We start from the raw sequence: 21,394 nt of genomic DNA on the forward strand, positions 1-21,394 counted from the left end.
TGTTGATGTTTTGGGGTTGTTGATGTTGGCTGATACCCGCCTGAATCTGAGGAATTGTTCAATCTTCTATTGTAACGGCGATGTTTTGTCTTTCAGAGAGATTTTCCTACCTCAGTAACCCCATCCTGTGAAAATGAATACAATTATGCCACCAACTAATGTTTCCGGAGGTGACACCTCCCCTAAAAAGGGGCCACCAAAGTTCAAGCAAAGAGCAACTCGACAGTTCAAGAGCAAACCCCCCAAGGCAGGAGTGAAAGGGTATGAGCTATTTGTTGATTGAACCGTGGGGGAAATCACTAATTCCTGAATCTCAGGTTTGTTAACGGATGAGCTGGAGTTTTTAATGTGAACGACACTCGAACACCCTCCAGTGTTAGCCTCCTACTAAGAGTCAATATTCGTTCCCAAATCAAAAAATACCTGGAAAAACTCAGCAGGTTTGGCAGCATCGGCGGAGAAGAGTACAGTTGACGTTTCGTGTCCTCATGACCCTTCAACAGAGCTAATTAAAAATAGGAGGGGTGAAATATATGCTGGTTTAAGGGGAGGGGGGAGAAGGGGTGGGGGGGGGGTGGTTGTTGGGACAAGCAAGCAGTGATAGGAGGAGATAACCAAAAGATATCACAGACAAAAGAACAAAGAGGTGGTGATATTATCTAAAAAAAATGTGCTAATTAAAAATGGATAGCAGGACACGCAAGGTACAGATAGCTCTATTGGGGTTAGGATGAAATAAAACTAAAAGGGCATAAAAGGTATAGATTTAAAAATAATGGAAATAGGTGGGAAAATAAAAATCCATATAAATTATTGGAAAAAACAAAAAGGTGGGGGAAGAAACAGAAAGTGGGTAGGGATGGAGGAGGGAGTTCAAGATCTATAATTGTTGAACTCAATATTCAGTCCGGAAGGCTGTAAAGTGCCTGGTTGGAAGATGAGGTGCTGTTCCTCCAGTTTGCGTTGAGCTTCACTGGAACAATGCAGCAAGCCAAGGACAGACATGTGGGCAAGAGAGCAGGGTGGAGTGTTAAAATGGCAAGCAACAGGGAGGTCTGGGTGATGCTTGCGGACAGACCGAAGATGTTCTGCAAAGCGGTCACCCAGTCTGCATTTGGTCTCTCCAATGTAGGGGAAACTGCATTGGGAGCAACGAATGCAGTAGACTAAGTTGAAGGAAGTGCAAGTGAAATGCTGCTTCACTTGAAAGGAGTGTTTGGGCCCTTGGATGGTAAGGAGAGAGGAAGTGAAGGGGCAGGTGTTGCATATCTTGTGTTCGCATAGGGAGGTGCTGTAGGAGGGGGTTGAGGAGTAGGGGGTGATGGAGGAGTGGACCAGGGTGTCATGGAGGGAATGATCCCTATGGAATGCCATCAGGGAGGGTGAAGGGAAGATGTGTTTGGTGGTGGCAGCATGCAAATGGCGGAGGATGATCCTTTGAATGCGGAGGCTGGTGGGGTGATAAGTGAGGACAAGGGGGACCCTATCATGTTTCTGGGAGGGAGGAGAAGCTGTGAGGGCTGATGCATGGGAGATGGGCCGGACACGGTTGAGGGCCCTGTCAACCACAGTGGGTGGAAAACCTCAGTTAAGGAAGAAGGAGGACATGTCAGAGGAACTGTTTTTGAAGGTAGCATCATCAGAACAGATGCGACAAAGGCGAAGGAACTGAGAGAATGGGATGGAGTCCTTACAGGAAGCGGGGTGTGAGGAGCTGTAGTTGAGGTAGCTGTGGAAGTCGGTAGGCTTGTAATGAATATTGGTGGACAGTCTATCACCAGAAATTGAGACAGAGAGATCAAGGAAGGGAAGGGAAGTGTCAGAGATGGACCATGTGAAAATGATGGAGGGGTGGAGATTGGAAGCAAAATTAATACATTTTTCCAGGTCCCGACGAGAGCATGAAGCAGCACCAAAGTAATCATCGATGTACCTGAGAAAGAGTTGTGGGAGGGGGCTGGAGTAGGACTGGAATAAGGAATGTTCCACATACCCCATAAAGAGACAGGCATAGCTGGGGCCCATGTGGGTACCCATAGCCACACCTTTTATATGGAGGAAGTGAGAGGAGTTGAAGGAGAAATTGTTCAGTGTGAGAACAAGTTCAGCCAGACGGAGGAGAGTAGTGGTGGATGGGGATTGTTCGGGCCTCTGTTCGAGGAAGAAGCTAAGGGCCCTCAGACCATCCTGGTGGGGGATGGAGGTGTAGAGGGATTGGACGTCCATGGTGAAGAGGAGGCGGTTGGGGCCAGGGAACTGGAAATTGTTGATGTGACATAAGATGTCACTGGAATCACGGATGTAGGTGGGAAGGGACTGGACAAGGGGAGAGAGAAGGGAGTCAAGATAGGAAGAAATGAATTCCATGGGGCAGGATCAGGCTGACACGATCGAAACGTCAACTGTACCCTTCTCCGCCGATGCTGCCAGACCTGCTGAGTTTCTCCAGGTATTTTTTATGTTGGATTTCCAGCATCCGCAGTTTTTTTGTTTTTATATTTGTTCCCAAATGTCTGCTCATAGCATTGGAGCCAGGCATTGACAGGGGTGTCACAGAAAATCAGCATCGGACCTTTCTGCCCTCACTCCTGTGGGGAGATCCATAGACTGTGTGCTGACGGATTGCCCAGATGCCCCAGTGGAGAGGCAGCCCTGACTTAGCTTGGCTGTGCCTTTTCTGCTCCACCGCCCGTGGAACTGTGCCCCACAGGAACAGATATACGAATTAGGAGCAGGAGGCCATTCAGCCCCTTGAGCCTGCTCTGGCATTTGATAACATCATGGCTGATCTGATTGTGGCCCCTACTTTCCTTTCTAACCCCTCATTCCCTTTGACTCCTTTGCCAATCAAGAATCTACCTAACTCAACCTTAAAAATATTCAATGACCAGCCTCCACTGATCCCTGGGGAAGAGAATTCCAAAGACTAAGGACCCTCCTGAGCCAGTGAGTTAGTGGCACCAAGCAGAGTGCAGACCTATTTCACTTCAGAAGAAGTGAAACTTGCTCCTTGCCAGCAGTCTGGACAGCTCTCTACTCCACTCGGTGCCTCAAACTCACCAAGATGAGGTTTAGAAACCGTGATGTGTTCAGTAATGATTGTCAGTGAGTTTTTAGACGGAGCCCCATCTCTTTCACCGACGCCTCTGGTAAAGAACAGAGAGGGCGCATATCACAATGATGGGAATAGAAACTCACTAGTCAAATTCTCCCATTATCTTTGCCCATAATCCAATAATGTAACCAATATTTTTTAAAGTACTTATCTTTTCTTCTGTTGTTACATTAACATTAATTTTAGTGTTTTAATTTTAGTATGAAAGTTGGACTCTGAGCTGACTGTTGTATTCTGACTCCATTCAGAAGTTAGTGGTGTGGCAGGTCACTAACAGACCTAATAACGTGATTAGTAAAATATTGTCACAATGGTGACAGAATGGCTATAGCCCCAGTCTCATACCAATGCTTCAAGCTCTCAGACTGAATTTCTCCCTGAGCTACTCTAAACTGAGGTAAACTGGATGAACACTGGCATTAAAACAACACAGCAAGGAATTTGGACAGTTTGGAAGCAACATAGCATCAGGCATTGTTTCCACACTCTCTACTGTAAACCGGGACAGACAGTGAAGGATTCAAACTTGCAGCATCAATAGAGCAACCCAACTGTGTTCAATTTAAAGGCCATCTCTTTTAAGGAAATGAAAATAACGATTAATAGACTCATTAATCTCAAAGATTGCAATATTAGTGGGCCATTTGCACGACATTACCTTGCCTACTACTTTAACAGAGGTGTGAACTCCACTGAACTGACAAAGGAATATCACACAATTACTTTTAGAATGAGATCAGTCTTCAGACTTTATGAAAATAGGGCAATTTAAAAAAAATGTAGTTACGCTGCTGAGTTGTATTGAGCTTTGCTGGTTTGTGGCAAACTGAGTTTTAGACACTGATTCATTCTCATTCTCCCTCAGGTTTGGAGATGATATTCCTGGAATGGAGGGGCTTGGCACAGGTATGTGTGGAATAATTTCCAACCACTCATTCTAAAGCACTGAACTTTAACCTAATCTCACACTCGCTCTCCGACTGTAGGTCAGGTGAGCATAAAATTGGGCATGTGTACTTACACTCAAACATTGTCAGTGACCACTTGGGCTAGGACTCAGGAAGACTCAGTGCTTCAGGAAATGAGCAAGACTGATATAGAAAACAATCTGGACATAAGAATTTCAATTCTCTCTCTGTTTCTTACAGATATCACTGTGATCTGTCCCTGGGAGGCATTTAACCACTTGGAGCTGCATGAATTGGCTCAGTATGGTATTGTCTGAGACTGGAAGATGCCAACCAGTCGTTAGTGGTCCATGTTTCAGATGAACAGTAACTATAGTGAAGCAGACTTGACTGGGTTACTATTAGAACCAACTGTGCACAATGCATCACCATTAGTGTTCAATCCCATCAGCCTGAACATTGATGTAGCTGTCAGTTTTCAGACTATGATTGTGAGTAGTAGTGTATGGTGTATAATTTAAATATATTTATGTGGCATCCAGTTGTAAAGTTCTACTTTTAACTAACATAAAACTTTAATCTTTGCATTATTATTTGTATTTAATCTGTAAAACTCTGTCAATTTGGATCCTTGTCTGTAAAATGGGAGAGGTGCATGAAAGGCTTTTAGTTCATCCTGTCATTGAGTTGACTCAGTCACCATAGCTAAATTGAAATGTGCATCAATATCTAGAGAATGACATTTACATTTAATCATGTCTAGAGAGTAAGCTTTATATTTGTTGCTGTCTTTGAGCTAGATTTCTAATCGGGTTAGAAAATTGTACATTGGCTGTTGTTCCCTTGGTGTTTGTTGCCTTGCCTAAAAATCAGAGTCTTGAGACAGTTTGGAACCTGATCTGTTGTACCTACGCTTGCCTCATGGCTTACCACATTGCTTTCCACGTTGTATTTGTTTTTCACCACTAGAACAGGAAGAATAAATGCACAGATGCCAGCTCATATAATATTTATCGTAACAGAATAAAATGGACAAGCTCCCCGAAGTGGCTGTTACTGAGTTTGTAATTGTCCCATCTTCACCCACTCGATTTTCTTCTTGATGCCGTAGGAGTCGAGTGTTAGATCGGCATGTCGTCGTTTCAGCACCTCCAGCCTTTGGCGCAATCTATCGCTGGCGTCTACATTGTCCTCAAAGTCACGAAGCAGCACCTTGTTACACAAGAGGCCACATTTCTCCTTCAGTTTGAAGTTGGCTGCCCGGACTCTGTCCCGTGCTTGTTTGGTTTTGGTCAGGATTTCCCGCTTCTATAACAACCACAAGTGGAAGGCTGGTTACAGATCAGGGCACATCAGAAAACCAAAAATCATACGATAATGTTAAAAAGAAAATAAAATTGTTATCCAGTTTTACCGGGTCAGATACTGGCTCAAACCTGATCGTAATGCAGCAGTGTTTCCTACAACAGTGACTACACTTCAAAACTGATCCATTGGCACTCTGTAAAGGACTGAAGGATGGTCCGAGGGTGTGATAGGCACTACAGAGGTGCGAGTCTTTCCCTTTTTATGAAAATTGGATATGATGTTACTGTCATTAGCCCACTGAGCACATGTTTTGATGTTAGCACAGGTATTAACATGTTTAAGACATGTTAATACTTCTGAAAAACAATCACATATCTCCGCCATGCTGTGTTAGCTCAACCTTATTACAATTACACAACTCTTCCCTGAGGCTTTTCCCTGCCTGGTTGATGCTCTGTAACTACACAGTTAAAAAAAGACTTTTTTTAAAAAAGCTTCCATCTTACTGAAGAGGCTTCAGGCCAATCCACATCCAACAACCTGCTCTTAAAACTCTGCTCATGTCTTGACAACTGTGACAAATTCCACCACAGCATCTGAGACAATTCACAACATTCTAAAACAATTAACAACATTTTTAAAAAGTCAATTCTCTCTATCTCCCAATTTAATTCCAGGATCCGGATCTTTACCGAAAACTAATCAATTCTTCCTTGGATCATACCCTTTTAAAAAAAAAAAAAATTCATGGGGTGTGGGTATCACTGGCAAGGCCAGCATTTGTTCTCCCTCCCTAACTGAACCTTGAAGCGAGTGACTCAGCGGACAGTTAAGAGTCAATCACCTTGCTGTGGGTCTGGAGTCACATGTAGGCTAGAACAGGTAAGGATGGCAGATTTCCTTTCCCAGAGGCCACTAATGAACCAGATGGGTTTTTACAACAATCGATCATAGTTTCATGGTCACCATTACTGAGACTAACTTTGTACTCTGTATTTATTAATTGAACTTAAATTACGCCAGCTGCCTTGGGATTTGAAACCAGAGCAATAGCCTGGGCTTCTGGATTACTAGTCCAGTACATTACCACTACACCATTATCTTCCTTTAAACCATGTACCACGATTCACTGAAATCCATCCATTAGTTTTTCAGATATATTGCTTACAGACAAACAGTGACAGAGAAATTACACAGAATTTACAGCACAGAAACAGGCCATTCATCCCAACTCATCAGTGCTGGTGTTTAAGCTTCACACAAGGCTCCTCCCACCTACTTCACCTCATCCTATCAGCAGCTCCTTCTATTCCTTTCCCTCTCATGTGTTTATCCAGCTTAAATGAATCTATACTGCTTGCCTCAGCCACTGCCTTTGATAGTGAGTTCCACATTCTCACCACTCTCTGGGTAAAGAATATTTTCTTGAATTCCATATTGGATTTTTAAAAATTCTTTCACAGGATGTGGACTTCACTGGCTAAGCCAGCATTTATTGCCCATCCCTAACTGCCCTTGAGAAGGTGGTGGTGAGCTGCCTTCTTGAACTGCTGCAGTCCATGTGGTATAGGTACACCCACAGTGCTGTTGGGGAGTGAGTTTCAGAATTTTGACCCAGCGACAGTGAAGAACAGTGATATATTTCCAAGTCAAGATGCTGTGTGGCTTGGAGGGGAACTTCCAGGTGGTGGTGACTATCTTATGATGTTTTTGTGCTAATATAGCTAACAATTCCAGCTTGCTCTGAGAGGCCACAAAGCAGAATACTGAGAGATTAAGCTGGAGGAATACTGTTGGAGCAGAGTCAGGGAATTTCACTCTGGATCTCACCAGGCTATAGCTATCCAGGGTGCTTGATGCTGACACCGGTTGCCTGAAATGCAAAGGGATCCATTCCCAGCACTAACATCCTCCATCTAAAAAGAGACAAAATACTGAAGCTGCTGGAAATTGGAAATAAAAATGAAAATGCTGGAAATACTCAGCAAGTCAGACAGCTTCTGTAGAGAGAGAAACAGGTGAGGTCAATGACCTTTCATCAATTTCCCAGTCTGATAACGCAAATTCGTGAAGCGTTCCATATAAAAAAAAAAACTAATTGACCTGAAATGTTAACTCTTGTTTCTCACAGATGCTGCCTCACCTACTGAGTATTTCCAGCATTTTCTGTTTTTATTACTAGCATCCTTCCTCTTGAGCACAACATTTAGACAGATGTAGAAACAAAGCATGCAATCCTTCATCCTCAAGGTCCCAATGTGGGCTCTCTGCTAATGTCGATCTGGAGCCAGGTTTCAGCCACTGGGTGCTTATGTTAGATGCTGGATGTTTTCCCCTCTCCTGCAGTGGGCAGTGTTATCTCTGTTCAGTTGCTGCTCTGAGAACAGCATCTTCTTGTATAAAGGGTCACAGATACAGACTCCTGTCTCCCAGCACAGTATCTGGAGTCAGTGGTGCCTGCATCCTACTCATCTGGCTACATTGTCTGTCTCACCTCCAACTTCAATTAAAAAAAATTAATCTGGGTATATGATGCACTGCAAGCTCATGTCTTTACTGTTGTTGGTTATCACATGCACTGTGCTATCAGCTGAAGAGTCTCAGGGAAATTGGAGCTTTTGTACCTGCTCTCCTGTCACCTATGTTCTTCCCCAACCCAGGTACCTACACTCTGCACAACATCACCCAACCCACCCACTACCTTACCTACACTGTCCTCCTGCCCCCCTACCCTGTGCCACTGCCCCTCTGCCCCAGCACCTATGTTCTCCATGTCCCCCCGATACCAGCACTCTACTCCAGCCCCGCTGTACCTGCACATCCCCCCACCAACCACCCCACTCCCCACCCAGCCAGGTACCTACACTCTACCAACCTCCCACGAGTGCCCTCCACCCTCCCCCCCGCCCCCCCCCCCCGCCATTCCCGGGAATCTACACTCTCACCCTGCTGGTCCCCACCCCTGGCCCTCCTCACCCTAGTACCTGTGCTACGACAGCCTCAAGATCCATGAGCTGGGTTTTCTTCTCTGCATTCTCCGCCTCCACATACTCCAGCTTCTCCTTAATATGGGTCATCACCCCAATGGTAATTGCAACCTTCTTCCGCATTTTTGTGACTTCCTGGAAAATGAAAATCAGATCTGAACACCTGGCATTGTTCTGATATTCCATTTAAAAGCAAAGCAAAACATAAAACATTTGTGTCATAATGTGATGCTTTCAGTTTTAAACTCCTGCTTACACACAAATGTTTCCATGCTGCATTTAGTTTTCCACCCTTTGCCGTTTTCCTGTAGCCCTGGAGGAGGTACTGGCTCTCACTGGGGTTGGTTAAGTGACAGGACACACCTTTACCAGCAGAAATTCATGACTAGCATCAGCAATGGGAATGCTGGCTTATTCTTGTACACTGAGACCAGTTACATTGACCTGTGCTGGTCGTAGTGGAATTGTAACATCCTTGCATCAAGGTACTTGGCATTTGTTTTGTTTTCTGTTTAGTCTTTACACACATGGTGAGTGCCAGACTGTCCCAGGCTGCAGCTGAAGAAGCTAAATACAATCTAAATGCAGTTCTAACTTGGTTCCCATGTGCTATATAAAACCATAGAGAGCCTAAATCATGTTTGTATACAATGGATATAAGGTCATCTCAGACCTTAGGTCCATTGGATTTTGGTGGGCTGGATGCAGGCCTGTAATTTTCACATACTGCCTAATTTTCTGTTCCCCTGACAACTGGTCTCATCCCCTAAGAAAATGCAGGGCCTAGACTGCTACATCTCTTTACAATAGGTGGTGCTGTTGAACATTTATTTTACATGATGCAAGTCTGGCAGCTGTTGCCAAATGAACATGGCGTTGAAAAAAATACAGCCTTTATTGTCCCTTCCTGCTTTCCAGACTGGGATATGGCTCCACTGGAAATGAATCTTTGTGTTAGCACCTTTGGGAACAGAGAAAGGGAACAGGTCTAAAAGGCGCATTTCACTGTTAATCCAATATCTACATTTCTTTAAAACTGTGAAATGCTCCTTTGTGACCTCTGTCTGAGCCCAGAGATGTTAATCCTTGCTGCCTGGCACCTCCTTTACATGTGGAGTTTAGACAGTGAGTGTGGATGAACTGTTTGATGATGGGAGGAAATTGACAGTTGAACCCAATCCTGTCCCACCTCACAGACAGTCCAGTTGATATCAATGGGCAGTGATTAGAAGTAGAAATTCAGGCTGGGTTTTTTTATCCCTCCCTAATCCAAAAGTCAGATTGAGATCAACCGACAATTCAAACTGGGCAACCATCTTTGAGGTCTGGATGGCTTAGTTACAGGGGGCAGGAAAATGTTCTTTACTCTCTAAGCAGTTTATTGATCCAAGATTTTGCAACAGTGAATTAAATGGTCCATCCGGCTAGCAGGTGAACTGGTGAGATCGTTCTTCCTGTTTACCTCATTGCGTTCTTCAATTTTCTCACTGTAAGACTGATTCTCGATTTTCAGCTGCTCATAGTCGATCAGGTTTAGTCCACCCGCTAGTTCCTCCTTCGCCTTCAGCTGATGCTCGTAAAACTTCAGTTTATTCTTCATCTTGATAGTCAGAAATCTAATCTGCCTCATCTCTTTCTCCTTCTGCTCCTCAGTAGTCTGAATGCGTTCCAACTCCTACACACACAAACACAAACAAGTTATGCTTTCAGTTACTTTTTATAATTTAAGATTAATGAATGTTGTTGGAGAAAAATGGGAACTTTACTCTGTATCTCAACCAAGCTTTTTCTGAGCTGGGAGTGCTTGATACTGACAATGGATGTTTACAATAGTGCCTCATCCCTAGCAGTAATATTTTTCACCTGTTGATTAGAATAGTAACAAACAATTAAGGAACCTGACAATGATATCCCAATCAGATTTGGAGATCTAAAGACTAAAGTTCTAAATGTTGTGCAGTTTGTAGTCGCAGAATAAGCTTCAGAATGAACGCAAGAGTCAGTGGTCTGTTATTCTACCTTCTTGTATGTAGGTTGCAAGTGAACAACATGAGAAGGTAACTGGAAAAGCTCTTAATTAGTCTGCAACTCCTACTTGAGATTGTAATCTTGTCAGTGAATCCATTTGGTGCCTTTCTAAACCAAAATGTTTCAGTTGAATTTGTCCTTCAATAATAACAGCTAACTCTGTATAAAGCTCATGTCTGTCTAAGATCTAAAATGGAGCTTCCATGATCTGCTGCACCTCACAGGAACTCACACCCATTTGGACTTGGATCAGAGAACTGAGGTTCCCATGTTATAGTTTTAATTCTGCTCCCATTGAAAACAGTTTCATTGCTGGCTGTGTGTGGAATCACTTAGACGAGTGGCCCGTAACCAGGGAGAATTTTCCAGTATCTCTGTTACTGCTGGACAGGATTCAAAGAAAATCTTATTCACTCACCTCTTATCTCCAACCTCTCTCAGTCTCCATCTAAATAGTTCCTGCCTTTCTCCAACTTTTCTACACTGCTGTGGTTCTGAACTTTCTAGTCTTACTCCTACTAAGTTCCAACTATACTCTCCTAACTGCTCAATGTATTTAAATTCAAGCCTTGTTTTTGAAGATCAGGCAAGAATGGAATTCAGTTTGAAAAAGACACATTGAGGACCGAACACTGATCTTCATTTATATGGAGCTTTGCATGTAGAAAAATATCTGAGGGGCATTTAAATAAGTTGACTAGGAGGTGGGGGGGGGGGGGGGGGGGGGGGGGGGGGGGGGGTGGTAAGGAAAAGTCCACAATCTGACATTTGCATGTAGCTGAGAATTTATTGATTTTGTGTTTAGAAAGCAATATATCCTCAATCACTCCCTGAAACCACTAAAAGTAATGGTCAACCTACCAGTAGTGCTGCGTGTCTTCCTGGCCGTTTGTTTATTACAGTCTTTGCAACAGTCTTCTTCCTAGACATAAACATCCTCCATGCATATTCTGTCAATTGTTGCTTCTCCTCACACTCAGCAGTGAGATCAGTGATCTGTTCCTGGTACAACTCAACCTCCTCCTTATATTTGGCCTGCAACTTTGCCAGGGTGTCTGTGCCAAACAAATGAACTTCAGTCAGTGGCATCAATTCCAGCTTTTCTTTAACCCCCTTGGAAAGAGCTATCCAATTAGTCCCAATTCCCCAGTTCTTTCCCTATAACCCTGCAAATGTTTCCTTTTCAAGTTTTTAATCAAATGTCCTTTCAAAAGTTCTTACTGAATCAGCTTCCACAGCCCTTTCACACATTGCATTCCAGATCACCCTAAGGCACTGCATAAAATATGTCCCTTCACGTTGCACTAAATAGAAGCAAAATACCACAGATGCTGGACATTTGAAATAAAAACAGAGTAAGAATAAATGGGTCATTTTCATAATGGCAGGCAGTGACTGGTGGGAAACCGCTGGGATCGGTGCTGGGACCCCAGCTATACACAATATATATTAATGATTTAAATGAGGGAACTAAATGTAATATCTCCAAATTTGCAGATGACACAAAGCTGAGTGGGAGGGTGAGCTGTGAGGAGGATGCAGAGATGCTTCAGTGTGATTTGGACAAGCTGAGTGACTGGACAAATGCATGGCAGATGCAGTATAATGTGGATAAATGTGAGAGTATCCATTTTGGTAGCAAAAACAGGAATGCAGATTATTATCTGAATGTCTATAAATTGAGAGAGGGGAATGTGCAACGAGACCTGAGTGTCCTCGTACACCAGTCGCTGAAGGTAAGCATGCAGGTGCAGCAGGCAGTAAAGAAGGCAAATGGTATGTTGGCCTTCATACCAGAGGATTCGAGTACAGGAGCAGGGATGTCTTGCTGCAGTTGTACAGGGCCTTGGTGAGACCACACCTGGAATATTGTGTGCAGTTTTGGCCTCCTTATCTAAGGAAGGATGTTCTTGCTATAGAGGGAGTGCAGCGAAGGTTTACCAGACTGATTCCTGGGATGTCGGGATTGACATATGAGGAGAGATTGAGTCGGTTAGGATTATATTCACTGGAGTTCAGAAGAATGAGGAGGGATCTCATAGAAACCTATAAAATTCTAACAGGACTAGACAGGGTAGATGCAGGAAGGATGTTCCCGATGGTGGGGGGAGTCCAGAACCAGGGGTCACAGTTTGAGGATATGGGTTAGACCATTTAGGACTGAGATGAGGAGAAATTTCTTCACCCAGGGAGTGGTGAGCCTGTGGAATTCACTACCACAGAAAGTAGTTGAGACCAAAACATTGTATGTTTTCAAGAAGAAGTTAGATATAACTCTTGGGGCGAAAGGGATCAAAGGGTATGGGGAGAAAGTGAGAGCAGGCTATTGAGTTGGATGATCAGCCCTGATCATCATGAATGACGGAGCAGGCTCGAAGGGCCGAATGGCCTACTCCTGCTCCTAGTTTCTATGTTTCTATGTAAAACAGAAAGTGCTGGAAACACTAATCGGGTCTGGCAACAACTGTGGGGAGAGAAATAAAGTTAGAGTTTTGAGTCAGATGTGACTCTTTTTCAGTTTTTCCATTCTGAAATTTGACTTGAAACAGTAACTTTGTTTCTCTCTCCACAGACGCTGCCACACTTCATGAGTATTTCTTGCACGTTCTGTTTCCATTCCTTCATGTTGTCATTGGTTCTTTTGCCAATCACCTACATTCTGTGTCCTCTGGTTACTGCCAGTGGAAACAGTTTTTTTTCTTTATTCCAGCAAGCCCTTCATGATTTTGAACACCTTTATTAAATTTCACCTAAGCTTTACTGCTCTAAGGAGAACAACACCAGCCTCTCCATAGAACTGAAATCCCTCATCTCTGGTGTCAGTCTAGTAAATCTCCTCTTTACCTTCGCAAAGGCCTTGACATCCCTTTGTAAAGTGTGGTACTCAGAATTGAACACAGTCCTCCAGCTGAGACCTAACCAGTGTTTTGTGAAAGATTTGTCATTACTTCCCTGCTTTCCTTTTCTTTGCCTATATTTATTAAAGTCAAAGATCCCTTATGCCTTTTTTTAACAGCCTTCAAAGCTTGTCCTGCAAACTTCAAAGATTTGTATACATACACCACCACGTCTCTCTGTGCCTGCTGCCCATTTAAAATTATACGCTTTGGTTTAAGTTGCCAACATGAACTCACCACTGGGATGTTTAAGAGTGCCAGAAATAGCCAGCTAATAATGATCCTAACTGAACATGTCTTTTGTTAAGAAACATCTGTTACTAGAGATCTCGCTAATAGGTGTGGGCTAACTGAAAGGAAGTGAGGTGAATGACCGAACTATTTATTTCAGTATAATTCTCTCAGGTGGAATTTTATTGAATATCTTCAGAAAATCCATATAAATAACATCCATAAACACTCTCTTATCTACCACATTAGTTAATTTTAGGTTCTTTAGTTGAACCTTCTCTGTTAATATTGGAATTAAATTCATTCTCAGAGTTGACATGATAATGTTTCTAGATCAGACTGTCCTCTTCACACCCTAATCTTTTCCTTACCCATGAACCTCACGTATCGTTGTTCATAGTCTGAGTGGGTTTTCCTTAACTCGCTCTTTGTTTCCTCCGTCTTCTTCTTGCGGTAGTAATCTGCCAGCTTGTTCTGTATTTGGTTGTTATGGATCTTCAACCTATGCAGTTCCACAAATAATGCCTGAGCAACAAAGGAAGAAAAGGATTTTAATCAGCTTTGTATTTTATACCAGTGAATCTGCCTCTCAACACCACTTGTTATTAAATTAGAATGGAATGTCATACATTGGATCTTATAACTGATCAATTTACCTGGCTTCCTTTAGTTTTGTCTTCCTCCTAGAACCTACAGGTTTTTAGAAACCAAAAGCAGAAGAAAATAAATTGAAAGAAAGAAAGGATGAAAAAAGGTTTGCCTTTATAAGTGATTCTCAAAAACATCGTAGTGCAGTGATTATTGTAAATGCGAAATAAAAGAAAGCAACATCTTTTATTTGTTTCTGGGATTTGAGTATCGCTGGCCAGGCCAGCTTTTATTGCCTATCCATAAATTCCCTTGAGAAGGTGGTGGTGAGCTAGCTTCTTGAACAGCTGCGGTCCATGTGGTGAAGGTACACCCACAGGGAGTTCCAGGATTTTGACCCATGGACTGTGATGATATAGTTGCAAGTCAGGATGGTGTTCGACCTAGAGGGGAACTTCAAAATGGTGGTTGCCCTTCTCCTTCTAGGTAGTAGAGGTCATGGGTTTGGAAGATGCTATTAAAGGAGTCTTGACGAGTTGCTGCAGTGCATCTTGTAGATGGCACACACTGCTGTCACTGTGCATTGGTGTTTTTTTTCATTCATTCACGGGACATGAGCATCGCTGGCTAGGCCAGCATTTATTGCCCATTCCTAGTAGCCCTTGAGAAGGTGGTGGGGAGCTGCCTTCTTAAACCACTGCATTTCATATGGTGTAGGTACACACACTGTGTTGGGGAAGGAGTTCCAGGATTTTGACCCAGCAACAGTGAAGGAACACCGATCTATTTCCAAGTCAGGAGAGTGTTTGGCATGGAGGGGAACTTGCAAGTGATGGTGTTCCTATGCATCTGCTGCCCTTGTCCTTCTAGATGGTAGTGGTTTTGGGTTTGGAAAATGCTGTCTAAGGAGCCTTGGTGAGTTGCTGTGGTGCATCTTGTAGATGGTACATACTGCTGTTACTGTTCATCACTGGTGGATGGAGTGAATATTTGTGGATCGGGTGCCAATCAAGTGGCCTGCTGTGTCCTGGATGGCATCGAGCTTCTTGAGTGTTGTTGGTGCTGCACTCATCCAGGCAAGTGGAGAGTATTCCATCACACCCTTGACTTGTGCCTTGTAGATGGTGGGCAGGGTTTGGGGAGTCAGGAGGTGAGTTACTCCCTGCAGGGATTCCTAGCCTCTGACCTGTTCTTGTAGCCACAGTATTTATATGTTCAGTTCAGTTCAGTTTCTGGTCAACTGTAACCCCAGAATGTTGATCGTGGGGGATTCAGTGATGGTAATGCCATTGAATGTCAAGGCTCGATGGTTAGATTCTCTCTTGTTGGAGATGGTCATTGCCTGGCATTTGTGTGGCACGAAAGATACTGGTGGAGGGAGTGAATGTCTAAGGTGGTGGCTGGGTGCTGATCTAGTAGAATGTTTTCTTCTGGATGGTGTCAGCCTCTTAAGTGTTGTAACAGCTGCACATGGAAAGTATTTCATCACAATCCTAACTTCTGCCTTGTAGATGGTGGACAGGCTTTGGGGAGACAGGAGGTGAGTTACTTGCCGCAGAATTCCCAGCTTCTAACTTGCTCTTGTAGCCACAGTATTTATTTGGCTAGTCCAGTTCAATTTCTGGTCAACAGTAACCCCCAGGTTGTTGATGGTGGGGGATTCAGCGATGGCAATGCTGTTATATCAAGGGGAATTGATTAGATTCTCTCTTGTTGAACATGTTCATTTCCAGGTATTTGTGTGGCACAAATATTATTTGCCACTTATCAGCCCAAGTCTGAATATTGTCCAGGTCTTGCTGAATGCGGGCATGAACTGCTCTAGTATCTGATGATTTATGAATGGTGTTGAACATTGTGTAATTATCGGCAAGCATCCCCATGTCTGGCCTTATGATGGAGGGAAAGTCATTGATGAAGCAGCTGAAAATGGTTGGGCCTAGGACACTACTCTGAGGGACTCCTGCAAGGATGTCCTGGGGCTATGATTGACCTCCAACAACCACAACCATCTTCTTTGTGCTAGATATGGGTCCAACCAGTGGAGAGTTCTCCTCCTGGTTCCCATTGACTTCAATTTTGCTCAGGCTCCTCAATACCACACACGGTCAAATGCTGCCTTGGTGTCAAAGGCAGTCACTCACACCTCGCTTTTGGAATTTAGCTCTTTTGTCCATGTTTGGACGAAGACTGTAATGAGGTCTGGAGCCTAGTGGCTCTGGCAGAACCCAAACCAAGCCTCAGTGAACAGATCAGTGTCACTTGATAGCATTGTCGACGGCACCTCCCATCGCTTTGCTGATGATTCAGTGTAGACTAATGGGATGCTAATTGCCCTGATTTGTCCTGCTTTTTATAGACAGGACATACTTGGGAAAGTTTCCACATTATCAGGTAGATTTACCAATGTTGTAGCTGTACTGGAACAGCTTTGATGGGGGCGCAGCTAGTTCTAGTTCTGAAGCACAAGGATGTTGTCAGGGCCCATTGCCTTTGCTGTATCCAGTGTCTTTAGCCACTTCTTGATATTACATGGATTAAATCAAAGTGATCGAAGACTGATGCTGGGGACCTTAGGAGGAGGTTGAGATGGATCATCCACTTGGCAATTCTGGCTGAAGACATTTGCAAATGTCTTTTGCATTGAAATGCTGGCCTCCACCATCATTGGGATGGTGATGTTTGTGCAGCCTCTGCCTATAGTTAGTTGTTCAACTGTCCACCACCATTCATGACTGGATGTGGCAGGACTGCAGAGCTTTGATCTGATCCATTATTGTAGAAATACTTAGTTCTGTCTATCACGTGCTGCGTCAGCTATTTTGCATACTTACAGTTCTGTCTTTCACCAAGTTGATACCAGGTGCTGCTCCTGGCATACTCGCCAGCACTCTTCATTGAAACAGAGTTGATGCCCTGGCTTGGTGATCATGGTAGAGTAAGGGGTATACTGGGCCATGAGGTTGACTGTTGTTGAGTACAATTCTACTGCTGCTCTTGGCCCATAGCACCTCATGGATACCCAGTTTTGAGCTGCTAGATCTGTTCTGCATCTTACATTTGTATAATACTTTTCACAGCCTCAAGACATCCCAAAGCACTTTACAGCCATTGAAGTATTTTTGAAGTGTGGTCACTGTTGCAATGTAGGAAATGTGGCAGCCAATTTGTGCACAACAAGCTTCCACAAACAGCAATATGATAATGATCAGATAACTTGTTTTTAGTGATATTGGCTGAGGGATAAATATTGTCCAGGACACCAGGGAGAACACCCCTGCTCTTCTTTGAAATAGTGTCATGGGATCTTTTCCATCTGAGAGGGCAGATGGGGCCTCAGTTTAACTTCTCATCATGTTCTCCTTAGAGCAGAGAAAGCTAAGAAGAGATTTGACAGAGCTATTTAAAATCATTAAATGGTTTAGATAGAATAAATAGACAACCGTTTCCAATGGCTGAAGGATCGGCAACTAAAGGCCACAGACTGAAGGTGGTTGGCAAAAGAACAAAAGGTGACATGTGGAAAAAATTTTAATGCAACAAGTGGTTAGGATTTAGACCTAGAGAGTGGTGAGTACAGGTTCAACAGTAAGTTTCAAAAGAAAAAAAATTGCAGGGATATGAGAAAAAGTGGGACTAACTGGATTGCTCTTTGAAACAGCGATGTAAACTCTATTGGTTGAATGGCCTCCTTCTGTGTTATACTTCTGTGTTTTTCTATGATTCTATAATCTGAAAGCTGGAACTACCAACAGTGCAGCACTCCCTCAATACTAAGTTAACTTAGGTTTTGAGCTCAATTCTCTGGAGTGGGACTTAAACCCATGACCATTTGCCTCACAATGTGGCATCTTGTGTGACTGCAATGAAATGAATGAGCAGTTACCCTATAGGAGAGTATGGCTAAAAAAAGAGAAGAGTGAAATAGAGAATGTAACAAACTAATCGTGAGAGCAAAGTAATGTGAAAAAATAGAGAAAGAGGGGTCAAAAAGGAAGGGATTTACGTGATATTGGTACTCTAGCTCCATTCGATCAGGAGATGCTTGTTTATCTTCAATCTCATCACCTTTATCTTTCTCTTCTTCAGTGGGTGTCTCTAACAGAAGATAAAATACACCCTGTAAAATGGTATCTTAGCAGTTGCAGGATTTGATCATAAATCTTCTGAATTCTAATGTACATTCCTCACAATAGCATTAGAAATATTTGTTTTGATTTACAAAATGAAGTCAGACTCTTTCCTGAAGATCTTCTGTATGCAGCAAATGTGGGGTAGAGGGCACAAGCAATAAACTTACAAAGCTGAGCAAGGTAGGGTGATGGATTCTCCTGGCCCTGCATTTTGCTGCATCTGATTGCCTGGATGCAATGAATACATAAGAACTGGTCAGGGAGAATTCTGTGCCTGTAAAGAAGCTTGCCCAACTCCTGTACATTAATTTAAATGGGCGGACCCTCAGACAAGCTCCAGGATGAGTTTGTGCTTCCCCCTGCCTGACTTGCCTGTGTGTGTCACACCCTATGGGTACATCAGGTAAAGGACTAGGATAATCCACCCTGAGATTTTCAAAAGCACAAACAGCTGAAATCACTCTCTCATTGCTTCTTCAATGTCCAAGTCCGGTGATAGGTATTCCACCTAACTATTAGGCTACAAAGCATTTTTAATCATTTACCATGGCAACAGATTTTCCTAAGTTATAATCCCTTAGTAAATTGATAGTGGCTTTTTCCTTCTTTGTTCCCAGCTTCCACTGTGCCACTAAATCAAAAGTCTATTCTTTCATCCAGGTCCAAGATATTACCCTCCTTTCTCTACACAGTTAAGATAATGTACCTTTCATGGCTCATTGCAAGCTGCACCCTCTCTCATTAACCTCGTGTTATCCAATCATTATGGTTCCATGATAACCTTACCATCCAACCCAAATGCATGACCTAACTTTCGATTGGTATAATTTCCTCTGCGCCAGTTTGTTGCTAATCATACCTTCTCTCTCTGGTGTCCCAGGTTCTAAGGTTGGTAGACCATTTGCAAATTCCTCCTTTACAGGACTATCATCACGTGCTAAATCTTCACCAATTATAGTCAGTGGTTCTTCCTTCTCCCCTTCTGAAAAAGTGAGACTAGTAGGCAAAGGTGATGGGGTCTTCTCCATTTCTTTTGTTTCTTCATGCTTGTTAGTAAAAGAAAAAATTGAGTTAAACAATATAAATAAGACTGATTGAAGTGGTGGCAGGTTTAGAATCTGAATCTGAAAAATGTTTTTACGGAATGCGGATTGGAGTGAATGTCAAATCTTCTTCAGTCCATTACGAAATTGCCAATCACCATCTAAAGTACATTCTACATAAAAGCTGAACTACATATTTTATTAGTGTAGCATAATATTTATACATGGCACATACATAGCAACCATAATCAACAACTGCTTCATTGCTAATATTACAGTAAACTGTCTTGTTCCCAAGTTTCAGTATTTATGCTTACCTGGATTTATGACCTGCTCAAGTTTACAAATTACACAGGCCTCAGTTAAACCCAAGACATTCATTAGCTTCTCCGATGACATAATGTTTAAATGTACCACACAGTGTGATACTAGGACACACAGACCAGAAAGGTACCAGGTTTAATACCCAGTCCGTCGAGAAACTGCTGGTCTCGGCTGGAACTTTAGCTGGGGCATTACAATTGATTTAAGCACTAAAACAAATGAGGGAGAAAAATTAGCCAAGTTTCCTACTCCTGACTCCTACCAGGAAAAATTGTATGTTGGATAAAACAAAAAATTGAGCTTGACTATGACAGCTCTGCAGCCTCAAAACCTGTCAGCCACACTACACATGAAGTTGGTTGGATGATGTACTGAAAGGGTGGTGATGCGTGTAGCATCATACACCAGCAAAAGAATGTGCATCAGTAAAGGAGCAAACCAAGGGGAGAATATTAAAACAAGATAGGCATTAAGTACTACATGGATTGCATGGTGCTTACACATGCCAGGCAATAAACGTCAACATTATAATACATTGACATTAGTCCTTGCCCATCTAACTGCAAACTTCCACTTCTAAAATTGATTTTCGGAGTTTACATACTGATTGACCCATTGCCCATTTTGTTCTTACAGCATTTCAAGGTTACAGTATTAAACATTAGTACAGCTGTATATATTTGAACAATCTAGGGAATTAGATGGATTGTTACCAGTGAGTTTGTGGTGGTCAGGTGGGCTCTCAAATGAAAAAGTTAATTACTAACATACCATTGACCAACCGCCTGTTCATTGGTAACTGAGACTAATAGCTTTAACTATATAACCAGATTCAAAGCCATGAGTTTGCAAATTTTAGACAAATAGACAGAATCATGGAACAGGACCTCCCAAAGCACCAGTAAAAATCTCGTACTCTCATGCAGTGCGACAAAGATTAACTCTGAACCAAACAAGAAGGCCTCAGGTGGAGAGATTAAATGCTTGGTCAAAAAGATGGATTTTAAAAAGCATCTTAGAGGGGAAACAGGGAGTGGCAGAGAAGTTTAGAAAGGCAATTGCAGAGCTTAAAGCCTAGATTGCTGAAGGCATTTCACCACTGGTTGGCCGAAAAGGGGGTTGACTGAAGGAAGTGGGATATGCATTAGGGGTCAGTGTTGGAGATCTTGGAGGGTTGTATACCTGGAGAAGATTATAGAGATAGGGAGGGGTGAGGCCGTGGAGGGATGTGAACCCGCATGGGATAATAATTTTAAATACTGAGGCCTTGCTAGGCAGGAACAATGTGGGCCAGTGATCACAGAGTTGATGATTGAACAGGATTTAACGTAAGTTAGGATTCAAGCAGCAGGGTATCGGATTTTTATGGAGAGTGGGAGATAGGAGGCCTGCCAGGACCAAATTAGAATAGTGGAGTCCGGAGGTGATAAAAGTATGTGAAAGCAGTTCTGATGAAAGGTCAATGACCTGAAACATTAACTCTGTTCCTCTCTCCACAGATACTGTCTGATCTACTGAGTATTCCTGAGAATTTTCTACTTTTACTTTGAACAAAAGAATGGATGAGATTTCAGCAGCATGGCTGAGACAGGCAATGTTGTGGAGGTTAAATTAGCCAGTCCTTGTGGTAGGGATAATATTGGATCAGCAACTCAGCTCAGGGTCAAATGGGTCCCTGAGGTTGCGAGTGGTCTGGATCAGCTGGAGGCAGTGGACAGCAGAAGGGACAGAATTTGGGGCAGGTGCTAAAGATAATAGCTTTGGTCTTCCTAATTTTTAACTGGGGGGAATTTTAGGTCATACGGGTGTAGATATCGGACAAGCTGTCTGAA

The 21,394-nt window shown here is 43.0% G+C and overlaps 2 protein-coding genes across 2 annotated transcripts in view; one reads left to right on the plus strand and one right to left on the minus strand.

Annotated features, from left to right (window-relative positions):
* LOC121271528 (retinal cone rhodopsin-sensitive cGMP 3',5'-cyclic phosphodiesterase subunit gamma-like) lies at positions 1 to 5,069 on the plus strand. Its single transcript, XM_041177509.1, has 3 exons — positions 1 to 261; positions 3,981 to 4,021; positions 4,264 to 5,069. The coding sequence occupies exons 1-3, from the start codon at positions 134 to 136 to the stop codon at positions 4,338 to 4,340; spliced, it is 246 nt and encodes an 81-aa protein (XP_041033443.1). The 5' UTR covers positions 1 to 133; the 3' UTR covers positions 4,341 to 5,069.
* The window catches only part of ccdc96 (coiled-coil domain containing 96), a 24,586-nt gene continuing 8,209 nt past the window's right edge, over positions 5,018 to 21,394 (minus strand). The window contains exons 6-12 of the mRNA XM_041177508.1: positions 19,055 to 19,241; positions 18,069 to 18,160; positions 13,846 to 13,999; positions 11,208 to 11,401; positions 9,781 to 9,993; positions 8,316 to 8,453; positions 5,018 to 5,331 (exon numbers count right to left, since the gene is read on the minus strand). Of these exons, the coding sequence (XP_041033442.1) occupies positions 5,077 to 5,331; positions 8,316 to 8,453; positions 9,781 to 9,993; positions 11,208 to 11,401; positions 13,846 to 13,999; positions 18,069 to 18,160; positions 19,055 to 19,241 (1,233 nt within the window). The 3' untranslated portion in view covers positions 5,018 to 5,076. The remainder of the gene's footprint in view (positions 5,332 to 8,315; positions 8,454 to 9,780; positions 9,994 to 11,207; positions 11,402 to 13,845; positions 14,000 to 18,068; positions 18,161 to 19,054; positions 19,242 to 21,394) is intronic.

This window comes from Carcharodon carcharias, chromosome 31, assembly GCF_017639515.1.
Source record: "Carcharodon carcharias isolate sCarCar2 chromosome 31, sCarCar2.pri, whole genome shotgun sequence".
In the NCBI taxonomy this organism is placed as follows: domain Eukaryota; kingdom Metazoa; phylum Chordata; class Chondrichthyes; order Lamniformes; family Lamnidae; genus Carcharodon; species Carcharodon carcharias.